The sequence below is a fragment of the Gymnoscopelus braueri genome (assembly GCF_963280865.1).
Source record: "Gymnoscopelus braueri genome assembly, chromosome: 16".
NCBI lineage: Eukaryota > Metazoa > Chordata > Actinopteri > Myctophiformes > Myctophidae > Gymnoscopelus > Gymnoscopelus braueri.
The window spans coordinates 52,275,737-52,289,639 of record NC_137616.1 but is presented as its reverse complement, the minus strand read 5'-3'; the positions used below and the strand labels follow the sequence as shown (position 1 = coordinate 52,289,639).

Below are 13,903 nucleotides of genomic sequence, written 5' to 3'. Positions count from 1 at the left end.
AGGTGTTACCAATGATACTAATGAAGGCTCTGTTCCATTCTGGTCAAACAGAGTCAGGGTGTTGAGTCACTGGAAACACTCTGCTACACCAGAAGGTCTCAAAGTGTGGTCCAGAGACCCTCATGGTTCCTTGAGAAGGGTTCCAAATGGACCCCTTATGGGTTTGTAACTCTGAGGTTTGTCATAACGTGTCATAACGTGTTTGTAAGGTTTGTCATAACGTGTACGCACTGGGCTACAAGTGGGCGTGCCTTCAGATCAGGAAGCAGGCCGCGCTTTACCCAATCAAATGTAGTGGGCGGGATTCACGTGTCCGTCGATCCTTCCCCCTCGAAACAAACCCAAACTAATTTAACAATAGTCCGCGGAGCAGACAAAACCACGGAAAGATATTCACATTTTAACTTGCTCTTTTATCATAGAAACAAGTGGGCTTATAACCAAAACGATCCATGTTCTCTGGGAGAAGTGGTGTTAGTGTTCCGTGTAGAAATATTATAGTGGGAATGAAAACATAGTGGCACCACCGGAAGTGAAAGCTGAAGGCAGACCTAAACCCCGGTTTCCTTGCGCACGGGTGCTACGTTGTCATTGTCCCAGAGCCAAGATGAGATAGTACAAACAGCAGAGGGCGCTGTTTTTCATTCTCATCTTGGCTCTGGGTTCCCAGATTGCACTAAATGGAACAGAGCCTTCATTAGTGTCATTGGTAACACGATTGGTAACAGTAAGGAAGAGGCCCATTTTCTTTCCAATATGGCCGCTGTGCACAGAGGCCTATTGCGGATTATCGGTTTTGCGATGACATTTCGCATTATTACTACTTTATACACACATTTCTTACTGCCGAAATTGCACTGTGTCTGTGTCACTGGAGAACCCCCCCCCCAGTGACACTCCGCCCCCCCCCCCATTTCTGGGGGGTGAATCCAACTCTGTGGCTCGTCCCAAAAGGGTTAGGGTTAGGGTTAGATAGACAAGCATCGCTTCACGTTGTGAGCTTGTAGATCATCTATTATATAGGCGAACGACTATAAGGCGAGCACATAAGGATCAGCTGCAGTGACATGATGACCTGTGGCTCGTTGCGTTATTTTCAATCCAACCTGGGAACCCATTCGATAAGAAAACTTTTTTTTTCTTTTCTCTCTCACTGTGAACATTGTCACTTTCTTTCTCATTGTATTGACTGTAATGGACACTTTATTTGTTTTTATTGTATACTGTTGTTCTGTATTGACGGCGCTTCTTGTTTTCTTTTTCTTGACTCGTATTGCTGTATTAAGGCGGTTACACACCGGCGAATATCCGAATATACGCAAAATTCAGACTCGTTCCGAATAATTAAAAGACGTTTTTTTCGCTCCGCGAAACTGGTGTGGAAGCTTGCATTGACTTTAGAAGGTTAAAAACATATTATTCGCGTGAAAAAAATCGCCCCGGTGTGTAAGGACCTTTTCTCTTTACCTCTGTAACTCTAACTGCTGTGCTGCCTCTGGGCACCTGATTTCCCCCCACGGGATCAATAAAGGTATTGATCTAGGTAAGGTAAATCAATCTATCTATGTATCTATGTATCTATGTATCTATGTATCTATGTATCTATGTATCTATCTATCTAAAACACACAATATCTAAAACAAAAACAAGTAGAGTTGTGCTGCAGTAACATAATAAGTCCTTTAAAATAACAAAAGGCAGACAATAATATTGTCATATTGGAATGTGTCTGAATGGGATTTTTTTTTTTGCGATTAAGCACAAGAAGGAGAGAATTTTGGGAATATGAAAAATATATAGGCTATAGAGCACCGAAGTCGTGACGTAATTTACACATCCTAGGTTTGTCTACCTGGTTCGCGGTTAGACGTATTTAATATCGCGTCAAATAAGAACTGTGTTCCAAAAATAAACAAATGACCCCGGCGGTTTGACTCTTATGGATATGAAGCATCAACTGACGGTGAGAAAACGCTAATGTTACTTCCGCCGAATTAGTTACATTTTCGCCAGAAACAGACTGTATCAAATATACGTGACTGACTATCATAAACGATACAGAACCTCCTCCCTGACAATATCGCCGAGACAGTTTGTTCATTTTTGGACCACAATGAGACGATTCTATGATGACCCAATGTTATTCTCCATAGAGAAATGACTTTACGAACCAGGGGATGAACGAGTGACGTCAGGACTTCTGTACTCTATTCAAACTGTTCCGAAATCATAAACCACCACCAACCGCATCGCACCACACCCCACAGACTCACCACACCCCACACACTCACCACACCCATCCGGCATGGATCCACCCACTTTTGAACCATAGTGTACGGTTATGGGTGGAGCTACACGGCTGTGGGCGGGGCTTTACGGCTGTGGGCGGGGCTATACCGCAGTGGGAGGGGTTGACACAATGTGTGGCTGATTGATTTAACGGCTGGCCCAATCAGTCAGGCCGCCCGACCGGCAGACAGACAGACAGACAGACAGACAGACAGACAGACAAACAGACAGAGAGGCACCTCTCTTTTCCGGGACTTGGCAGAATCTAGTTGTATAGAAATATAACGGGATATTTTTATTCATACAACTAGATTCTGACAAGTCCCGGGAAAAGACGCGCTGTGATTGGCCAGTAGTCAAGAAGCTTGCCTTCTCCAAAATGGCGCCCGCGACACAGGTCGCTCCAATGAACTGCAGAGACCAATGAGGTGTCTAGGTTTATATATCTATGCATTTAATGGTCTCCTACGAACTCGCCGTCTGATATCGGAGCGTCTTATGATTGATTACCGGTGGCGCTAGATGTTGCGAGAGTGTGTTGCTGGGAAAAGAGAAAAGGTCGATAACAAAGTTGATGTTCTCCTGAATTGTCTCGTCTGAAAAAAAGCCATTTTAGTGTCAGAATGTTGGGAAGATTGTGTCTTAATTGAGTGACTGTTGGGTTCAATATGTAGTTCAGTGACCATGGAGCTAAAGCAGTGGTTCTCAACCAGTGGTCCGGGGACCACCAGTGGTCCGGGGGGGTAGGGTACCAGGGGGTCCCCAGTGAAATTAGTTAACATAGCGCCACAACCCCCCCCCCCCCCCCCCCCAAATAGGCATGGTGGGTGGGGTTCAACTGGCTAAAGAGGCGGGGCCACCTCCGTGACATCACACACAGATACAGGAAGTAAAGCAGAGGTGGTCTTTAGTCCTTGCTCTTTTTCTATTGGTCGGTCGTGGCGGGCGTGTCACACCACTCGCACGCGTGACTCCTCCTCCACTTCCAGTCCCAGGCTGGTGTACGTGACGGACGGCTCCGTAGCTCTGCCCCCTGGGCGAGGGGGCGTGTCCATGTCTGGGTGGCTGCCTGCAAAAGAAGATTTATTTGTTATTTCACTTAAAGGAGCACTGCAGACATTTTCAACCTATCTTCATATTAATGGTCCTCTAATGCTCATGATAATATGGTAATATTTCTGTCTACTCTGTGTCTCATTGGTGGACTGTGGACAGTTCAGAAACCCACCTACCAGTGACATCATCGATAGGCAGGTTTGGACATTTCAAACAAGATTTTGTTATTTGTTTTTTTTTATTAATGTGAGAACAATCTATATTCTATTACAGCATGCTAACTTTCCAGGAATACATATTAAAGGGATAGTTCACCCCCAAAAAGTACTTATTTTTTTGTTTTTCTCTCATTCCTAAGCCAATCATTTGGTGACCAGTGGACCCGTTCCGGTATAGGAGATACAAAGGAGACTCTTTGTGTCTCCTACCGGAACCGATGCCGGTCATCAAATTATTGGCTTATAGGAATGAGACAAAAACAAAAAACCACAGGGCTTATGGTACCTGCGTTGCGGAACTGCTTGTAGACACGAGGGTCCTGAGCCACGTATGTGGAGGAGGAGGCGTAGAGACACAGACCCAACACCAGAACCACCAACGACAACAGGTACAGACCTGAGAACTGAGGAAACACACGTTACACCTCATTAAAAGAACTGAGGAAACACACGTTACACCTCATTAAAAGAACTGAGGAAACACACGTTACACCTCATTAAAAGAACTGAGGAAACACACGTTACACCTCATTAAAAGTGCTGTAAGTTACGTGTTAAAATAAAGATTAAATAGCTTTATATTGTGATAGTAATCATTGCTATAGAGTGTGTGTTCAGTAACAGTGTTAAATAGCTCTATATTGTGATAGTAATCATTGCTATAGAGTGTGTGTTCAGTAACAGTGTTATATAGCTCTATATTGTGATAGTAATCATTACTATAGAGTGTTTGTTCAGTAACAGTGTTATATAGCTCTATATTGTGATAGTAATCATTACTATAGAGTGTTTGTTCAGTATCAGTGTTAAATAGCTCTATATTGTGATAGTAATCATTGCTATAGAGTGTTTGTTCAGTAACAGGGCGGCCATAGCTGAGTGGTTAGTGAGCCCGCCTAGGGAACCAGCTGGCCCTGGTTGCCCCAGGTTCGATTCCAGGCTATCCCAGCATATGTGCCGATGATATGAAATTTGTCCCTGAGCAAGACTCTTAACCCCAATTGCTCACAGGTTCTCATTGGAAACAAGACCGCAAGGACTTTCATGAACGACCTGTTAAAAGGAATTATCCTTATCCTTTATTAACAGTGTTAAATAGCTCTATATTGTATTAAATTATATTTATTGATCTGAATTAATTAAAGAATATGGATAACCAAAAGCAATCAAAGTATGAGATGTGAGCAAGTCAGTAATCAGTAATGTAATGCAGTGTATGGATGTGTGGAATGTGCTGTGTGAGTGTTGTATAAGGTGTGTAAAGGAACTGAAACAAAAGAGTTAGGCCCCACAGGCCAGGTAACAGAGATCCTGCTTTCAGGCAAGATATATTTAAAGAAGGTAGGGTCATCTACGTCATTTTCGCTATCATGCAATTCCAGCCGTCAGATTCGTCGCACCATGGAGCCAGACTGCAGCCTTGCGTTCAGTGGAATGCATTGGAGTTAATGAGAGCCCAGTGGATCAGCTCATGAACAAAATATTTTTCTGAATGACTGATACCTTTGTAAAGTAATTAGTCTAGTCACTGCAGGGGGGTATCATGCACCCCCCGGAATTATACTTCTAATCTGGTTTTTCTTATTGGAAAAAATGTGCTGAAAATGATGAGCTATGATAAAAAGTTGTCAAAATGTCCCACCTACCTCAAAATCCCCTTTTTTGTATATGGCTCTGGCGAAATTATGTAAATGCAAATATTAATTCACCAAAATTCCAAAAATAGACATGGTAGTCTGACATTTGTCATGGACTATCCTGACACATAAGGGTAAGTAGCAGAATAGCATTTTGGGGCTTGCTACCATTGTATTTATAAATATGACCTATATAATCCCCAGAAACACAGAAAAATATACTGTCCGCTTGACAAACAACAACAAAAATGGTAATTTTCCATCACTTTTTTGTGAGTATCACTGCCCCACTTGTATATAGAAAACGTCCCATGTCCCTAAGCTTTAATTTAAGCCCAAGATGACCTTTCTATCTTGAAAATTACTCTTTCTGTAGCCAAAAGTCTGCACTATACCTCAAATCGGAGAAAATATTAAATTCAGTCAGTGGCTTTCCAGAAGCCAAGAATCCAACAATAGGTTTCTATGTGCAAATAAGATGTCTAGACAGAGTTTTTAAGCAAGCTTTATAACATACAGCATAACATCACACACAAAACAACATCCTCTGTAATGAACAATGAACTAAATACACACATTACAGTATCCTGCCCTGTACACAGGGACATTTGTAAGCAACAGTGTACAAACAGTGTCCACCATATACACTAACTTGCACCATGCAGAACAAAATGCACAGTCACATTAATCAGTCATCATAGAACTCGTCAGAGTCAAAATTTTCCTCAAATTCCTCAATCTCGTTGTCTTCTTGTCCATGATCTCCAGTGTCAAGGAGATCAACCAGTGAGGTTGGTAGGACTGGACCGCAGGACCACACTGGTGTCAATTCCCCTTCGGTTTTCAACCATCCCTGCCCTTCATCATAGGGGTTTGGTTTTTCCACAATAGCTTCATCAGCTCGCTTGTATAAGGCAACACGGTGGTTCACACGTTGGATGTGTGGCTTCAGAGCAGAGTAGCATGGAGGAAGGCGAGCCAGGTCAACATTAGATTTAGAACTGAGTTTGTCATCCGCCCCCACCATTTTCTGCAGCAACTTGGCACGGGCGATGTCCACTGAAGACTCGTGACTCTGTCCATACAGCAGACACGTGAATTGCTCCAACTGCCTCATCACCTCAGGCTTGACATTCCAGTCGTCACCAGGCTGACGAAATGCCTCGCGAAACCTGGGATTCTTTTCCAGCTTTTTCAAGGGCCCCACCTTCCCCTTCCCTTTGAATGCACTGGTGCAGTCTTCTCCACTGAACACATAGAATCCCAGAAGAGTGGCACAGTAGTCTTCTCCCAGGGATTCTTCAAGCTCAGAGAGGTTGAGAAGTTGGCGATGCTTCCCTGATCCTGTATCTAGGTAAACTGTCAACTTGATGGCATGAGCATGGTACAGAAGAATAGCAAAAATGTCTGTGTCAGGCGTTCTGACCACAACACTCTCGTATCCTAGCGCAGCAGCATAATGAAGGTACAGCACCACCCTTGTGTCAGTTTCTTCCTGTTTGCTGTAGATTTCAGGGCGCTCACACACCTCAACCTGAAACACAGGGCCATTGCATTTTGATTACTTCATCACCAATTCCAGATCTAGACAAAAAATCTCAAGAAGAAGAATATAGGCTTCCTATTTACCTTTCCATTTGATGAGGCCAGTTGATGGGCTTTCCCCTCCACGATCAGCACTGCCATCTCTGTTCTCTCCAGCCTTGAAGCTGCCTGTTGGTCATTCCAAACACGTAGCAGGAGCTGGCAAAACTGCTTTTTGTTGTCATCATTGGCAAGAAACGTCTTGAAGTCATATGGCTTCCTAGTTGCTGGTCCAGCCAAAATGATTCTCTCTGAGCTGCCACGCCTCAACCTTTCTTGGGATTTAATTGAGTCTGGATGGTAACAGTCAGTTGAGAACAAAAAGTGCCACTTATTATAAGCGAATTTGGGCTTATTTTTCTGTGAAGTTGCTTGTAAATATTGGTAGTTGGTGGTTGCGTTTTTTGGGGCTTTTTTTATAAAGTGTAGTTATTTTTTTTTTAATAGCAGATCTCGCTGTGAGCTTGTAGATCGGCTATTTTCAATGTATACAGTAAAGGTTTAAAGTGCTCATAATGGCCTAGTGAAAGTCTTCAACAGGGGTCCGCGACCCCTAGGGGGTCCGCGATGTACTGCAGGGGGTCTGCAAAATTGTTGCTTGATTAGACAATTAAAATATATATATATATATGCAAACTGCAATATATATATATATATATATATATATACAAATATTTTTTATATATATATTTTTTTTCTTCAAAAATGTCCCATTTGTCTTCATATATTTTTTAAACATTTTCCACATTTATGTATTAAATAAATGATATCTATAAATGATTATGTCCATTTTGAATAGCTTGTATACATGACTATTGTGCAATTAATTATAAATGTACCCCCCACCCCCCCACCCTACGAGGTAGGGGTCGAGGTAGGGTAGGGGGTCCCTGCTCCATCTCCCCATCAGTTTGAGAAAACGTTGAAGACCCCTGGCCCCCGGTGCTTCTTTTGGGCTTGTTTTCCTAGACCTGGTTGCTTATTTCTCTCACACAATCTGGCAACACTGCCAGAGACGATTTTTATACAGTCTATGGATGATACATGACGCTGTTTAGATGCTTCAATAAAATCATACAGTGTGCTAAAAAAATCCTAATTGATTGGATAAAAACCTGTGATATGTCTTCTTTTATATTCCTGAACCGATTATCTGACAAAGGACACAATCGTTCAGAAATAGTGTTTGTTCACAAGCTGGTCCAGCTGGCTGGCATAGACTTCATAGTATTTCACCAAACTTCCTGTTCCAGTTTTGGCTCCCATGAGCATCAATGGCGTCTGCCATGCAAGCAATGGCGTCGGCCCGCCCCCTAGAATGTCCCTACCTTCTTTTCTAATTACCTTGCTTTCAGGGAGGAGAGAAAGAGAATGAGAAGTTGTGGGAGAGCTCGATTTCATTGGATATCATTGGTCATCTGACCAGTTTCATTGGATTTCATTGGATCAAATCGACAGGAAGTGGAAAACACACAGCCTAGGAAACAGGTGAATATACTCTCCCAAACCACCTCACCTCCACTCCACCCTACTCACTCAGGCTGCCGGCTAGCCAACAGTGAAGGCAGAGGGGGCAGGGCCGTCACACTCTTTTACAAGTAAAAGGACTGTGATCAAAATGTGACTTGCTTAGAAGTACAGAAGTATTGATATATATAAAAGAAACAGCACTAAAATATCTCTAGGTTGCTCAAATATTTTCTAAAAGAGCAGATCTACAAGCTTACAAGTTGTCTTATGGCGACACGTTGTGAGCTTGTAGATTTGCTATTTTCAAATAGTGGAAGCATAGACCTGAGAAGTGACAAGGAAAACACACCACCCAAATTCAATCTTCATATAATTGGTCCTCACTAATGCTCATTATAATAAAAATAATAAATCAGATCTCTCATATCAGATCAGAATAAATGATCAGAGCTCTCTGAATTCTCTTCGATGATCACATCTTCCAAACCCACAACCTGTCTCTTAGATCCAGCCCCAACTAGACTACTACTTAAAGAGGTCCTGACCCCGGTTGGTGCATCCTTACTCGATGTGATCACTATGTCTCTGTTGGCGGGCTACGTGCCACAGTCCTTTAAGCTAGCTGTAACCAAACCTCTCCTCAAAAAGCCTACTCTCGATTCAGGCATTTTAGCTAACTATAGACCTATATCAAACCTTCCACTTCTCTCTAAGATCCTTGAGAAAGCAGTCGCCAAGCAGTTATGTGACTTTTTACATAACAACAATTAATTTGAAGGTTTTCAGTCAGGATTCAGAGCACACCATAGCACTGAAAGTTTCAAAATGACTGCATCAGATAACGACCTCCTCTCTGTACTGGTTTAGTTGGACCTTAGTGCTGCATTTGATACTATTGATCACCATATTTTGTCTACAGATTTTGTCTACCATATTTTGTCTACCATATTTTGTCTACAGAGCACTTGGTTGGCATTAAGGGTGTTTGAGTCTTATCTGACAGATTTCAGTCTGTAAACAATAATGATAAATCTTAAAGACGTGAAAGGTTAGAGCTCCATGTATGGAACCGACTGACTTGTTTGAGTCTGACGTCATGCTGACACCGTTAAAAACATGCCATATTTGGGCGTGGCTACGGTGGAGAGTCTATATATGTTCATGGCAGAGTCATTGTGACATCAGGACAGTATAAGAAGGTCAAGCGGAGTCACAGACACGGACAACTTGGGAGCAGTGAGTTTGAAGCAGCATGACGACAGACATTCTTTAAGACGTTGAAGAAAAACAGAAACATGAAACGTCTCTTCAGACTCATTTAGTCACAGATCAGTTGATATTTAGCGGGTTGCAGGTCTGCCAACGATGCACTGGACAGCGAACGTGCGAGAAGCACTGGATACGAATTTAAATTTTCATGCTGCAGTGACAGTGGGGTACAAGCTGTACTCATTTGGAGGTTACTCTAATGAACCTCTAGAGGATCACATGAATGTCTGCGTCTTCAACACAGTGTCTCTGAGATGGAGGACGTTGCCCCCAGTGACATCTAAGAGAGGAGAACGTCCCCTTGAAGTTCCCTGCATGCAGCGGTACCACACTGCTGTGCTGATAGAAGATACCGTCTACATCTGGGGGGGATGGAATGAAGTTTTTTTCAACAAGGTTCTTTATGCATTTGATGTCGACGCCCACACATGGTTCAAGCCCAGGATTTCTGGGAGTGTTCCAGAGGGGAGGGCTGGCCACTCAGCCTGTGTCTTGGGAAAGGTCATGTACATCCATGGAGGATACAGCCATCTGACTAGATTAACTAATGACATCTACAAGTTGGACACCATCACAATGGTCTGGTCTTTAATTAACACCAGAGGCACTCCACCACCTGCTCCACCATCACGTCACTCTGCCACCATCATCGGGACAAAGATGTTTGTATATGGGGGCTATGGGGGGTACCAGAGGGGTCGAGGGATCCAGAGGCAGCACTACTACAACCTCAGAGTGTTTGACACAGAGACCAACTGCTGGCTGAACACACCTTCTGCACAGCTCCTTCCAGAAAGACGCGGTGGTCATTCAGCCTTTACCCACAATGGAGAGCTGTACATATTTGGTGGTTGGGTCCCTCGTCAGAGTCAGAACTTCAATGATCTTTGGAAATACAATCCAGAGACCTTCTCCTGGAAGGAGGTGAAGCCCAAGGGGAACGGCCCGTTAAGGATGACTGGTGGCTGCTGTTGCATGGTGGGAGATCGTATCATCTTCTTTGAAGGACACAGAGATGGCCTTTATATCTTAGACTTGAGTCCTAGTCTGAAGACATTATGCAAGCTAGCAGTTATTCAGTACGATCTGGAGCAGTCTGAACTTCCACACAACATCAGGTGGGAACTGGCCGCCATGAATAAAGAGGGATGCCAGCCTCGGGAAGGGAGGTGGCGCAGTCGGTAGCACTGTCACCTCACCTCACCCAACCGCCCTCACTCAAACAATGGTGGAGAGAACTTCTGTCATCCTCCACCTCCGAAACAAGGGAACCAGGAGACCTGGTACTGCCAGAGACCCCTAGTGGTTGAAATCTGAATGGCAGGACTTCGCATGACGTGTGTGCAGAGGAAAAGAGGGACAGACCGATCGACCGACCGACAAAGCCTCATGTAGGCCGACCCCCTGGGTCTGGCAAAAATGATGATCAGAGATCATCAGAGATCATCAGATCATCAGACGTCACAGACACACACTGACTTACCAAGACATCACAGACACATACTGACCACCTGTCCTCTGTACCAAGACATCACATACTGACCACCTGTCCACTGTACCAAGACATCACATACTGACCACCTGTCCACTGTACCAAGACATCACATACTGACCACCTGTCCACTGTACCAAGACATCACATACTGACCACCTGTCCACTGTACCAAGACATCACATACTGACCACCTGTCTACTGTACCAAGACATCACATACTGACCACCTGTCTACTGTACCAAGACATCACATACTGACCACCTGTCTACTGTACCAAGACACCACAGACACATACTGACCACCTGTCCACTGTACCAAGACATCACATACTGACCACCTGTCCACTGTACCAAGACATCACATACTGACCACCTGTCTACTGTACCAAGACACCACAGACACATACTGACCACCTGTCCACTGTACCAAGACATCACAGACACATACTGACCACCTGTCCACTGTACCAAGACATCACAGACACATACTGACCACCTGTCCACTGTACCAAGACATCACATACTGACCACCTGTCCACTGTACCAAGACACCACAGACACATACTGACCACCTGTCTACTGTACCAAGACATCACATACACATACTGACCACCTGTCCACTGTACCAAGACATCACATACTGACCACCTGTCTACTGTACCAAGACATCACAGACACATACTGACCACCTGTCCACTGTACCAAGACATCACATACACATACTGACCACCTGTCCACTGTACCAAGACATCACATACTGATCACCTGTCTACTGTACCAAGACACCACAGACACATACTGACCACCTGTCCACTGTACCAAGACATCACAGACACATACTGACCACCTGTCCACTGTACCAAGACATCACAGACACATACTGACCACCTGTCCACTGTACCAAGACATCACATACTGACCACCTGTCCACTGTACCAAGACACCACAGACACATACTGACCACCTGTCCACTGTACCAAGACATCACATACTGACCACCTGTCTACTGTACCAAGACACCACAGACACATACTGACCACCTGTCCACTGTACCAAGACATCACAGACACATACTGACCACCTGTCCACTGTACCAAGACATCACCTGTCCACTGTACCAAGACATCACATACTGACCACCTGTCCACTGTACCAAGACACCACAGACACATACTGACCACCTGTCCACTGTACCAAGACATCACAGACACATACTGACCACCTGTCCACTGTACCAAGACATCACAGACACATACTGACCACCTGTCCACTGTACCAAGACATCACATACTGTCCACCTGTCCACTGTACCAAGACACCACAGACACATACTGACCACCTGTCTACTGTACCAAGACATCACATACACATACTGACCACCTGTCCACTGTACCAAGACATCACATACTGACCACCTGTCTACTGTACCAAGACACCACAGACACATACTGACCACCTGTCCACTGTACCAAGACATCACAGACACATACTGACCACCTGTCCACTGTACCAAGACATCACATACTGACCACCTGTCTACTGTACCAAGACATCACAGACACATACTGACCACCTGTCCACTGTACCAAGACACCACATACTGACAACCTGTCCACTGTACCAAGACACCACATACTGACAACCTGTCCACTGTACCAAGACACCACAGACACACACTTCCCACTGAGTTTTTTTTGTCATTAGTCATGTTTCGACTAATGACAAAAAAAACTCCCATATCTGTTGGGTTCAACAATGTGCAAACACAGCAGCAAGATCTGCGAGCTGTTGTGATAAACCTTGAAGACGACTAATCATTGTGTGTTCCTGCACTGTCTGTTCCGTATCCATCTCAGTCATAAAACTACTGTACAACTTGCGGGTTAGAATCCACTGCGGTGCATCCGGCTTTGTCGAGCGTCTACACGAACACAACTGGCCCGTGTTCAGGGAAGGGAAGCCGGGCGAGAAGAGGAGGGTGATATCGGTCATTGCACGTACTCCGTGCAATGACCGGGCTGGGGCGCCACCTGTCAGCGTGGAGTGTTGGGAGGGAGGAGTAGGACGAAGGCTCCTCACTGACATGTGAGTCAGTAGGATACGACAGCAGTGACAACACAGACATGTGTGTGGAGAGGAATCAATTGGCATAACGACTACATTGGGGAGAAAAGGGGGTAAACAAAAAAAAAAACTACTTTACAACTGTATTATACCAAGTGACTGTATTTGCTGCTACTTGTTTCAAAAGCTTAGTTTATAATGATATAAAGTTAAACTTGCTTACAACACTTCCCAACAGCAAATGCACAATTCATGTGGTTTCCTTTTCTAGTTGTAATGTAACACAGCTGTGTTTACACATTCCTTTATTCCCTTTTAGAGTACCAAAGTCCTGGGTCACTCCAACATCCCCTGGGTCACGCCCACTACCCCTGGGTCACTCCCACTACCCCGGGGTCACGCCCACTACCCCTGGGTCACGCCCACTACCCCTGGGTCACGCCCACTACCCCTGGGTCACTCCAACATCCCCTGGGTCACGCCCACTACCCCGGGGTCACTCCCACTACCCCGGGGACTGGCCCACTACCCCTGGGGTCACGCCCACTACCCTTGGGTCACTCCCACTACCCTGGGGTCACGCCCACTACCCCGGGGTCACTCCCACAGATCTACAAGCTCACAGCGCATCGCATCGCTCAATCATCATGATATGCGTTTTCGTAAATTATTTATTTTAAACAGACTGTTTTACTACAGAACAGACTGTAGAGGGCAGCAGTGAGCAGGTTTCTTACCTTGTAGTGGAAGAGGATCAGTCCACAGAACAGACTGTAGGGGGCAGCGGTGAGCAGGTTTCTTACCTTGTAGTGGAAGAGGATC

The 13,903-nt window shown here is 44.7% G+C and overlaps 2 protein-coding genes across 2 annotated transcripts in view; one reads left to right on the top strand and one right to left on the bottom strand.

Annotated features, from left to right (window-relative positions):
- LOC308102580 (E3 ubiquitin-protein ligase TRIM35-like) overlaps positions 1-13,903 on the top strand; it is a gene marked incomplete at its 5' end in the record, with an annotated part of 614,451 nt that overhangs the window by 586,391 nt on the left and 14,157 nt on the right. The gene's annotated exons all lie outside the window — the stretch shown is intronic.
- slc35f1 (solute carrier family 35 member F1) overlaps positions 3,056-13,903 on the bottom strand; it is a 51,321-nt gene continuing 40,473 nt past the window's right edge. The window contains exons 8-10 of the mRNA XM_080452351.1: positions 13,885-13,903; positions 3,850-3,967; positions 3,056-3,358 (exon numbers count right to left, since the gene is read on the bottom strand). The exon at positions 13,885-13,903 is cut by the window's right edge and continues 15 nt beyond it. Coding sequence (XP_080308477.1) covers positions 3,240-3,358; positions 3,850-3,967; positions 13,885-13,903 — 256 coding nt within the window. The 3' untranslated portion in view covers positions 3,056-3,239. The remainder of the gene's footprint in view (positions 3,359-3,849; positions 3,968-13,884) is intronic.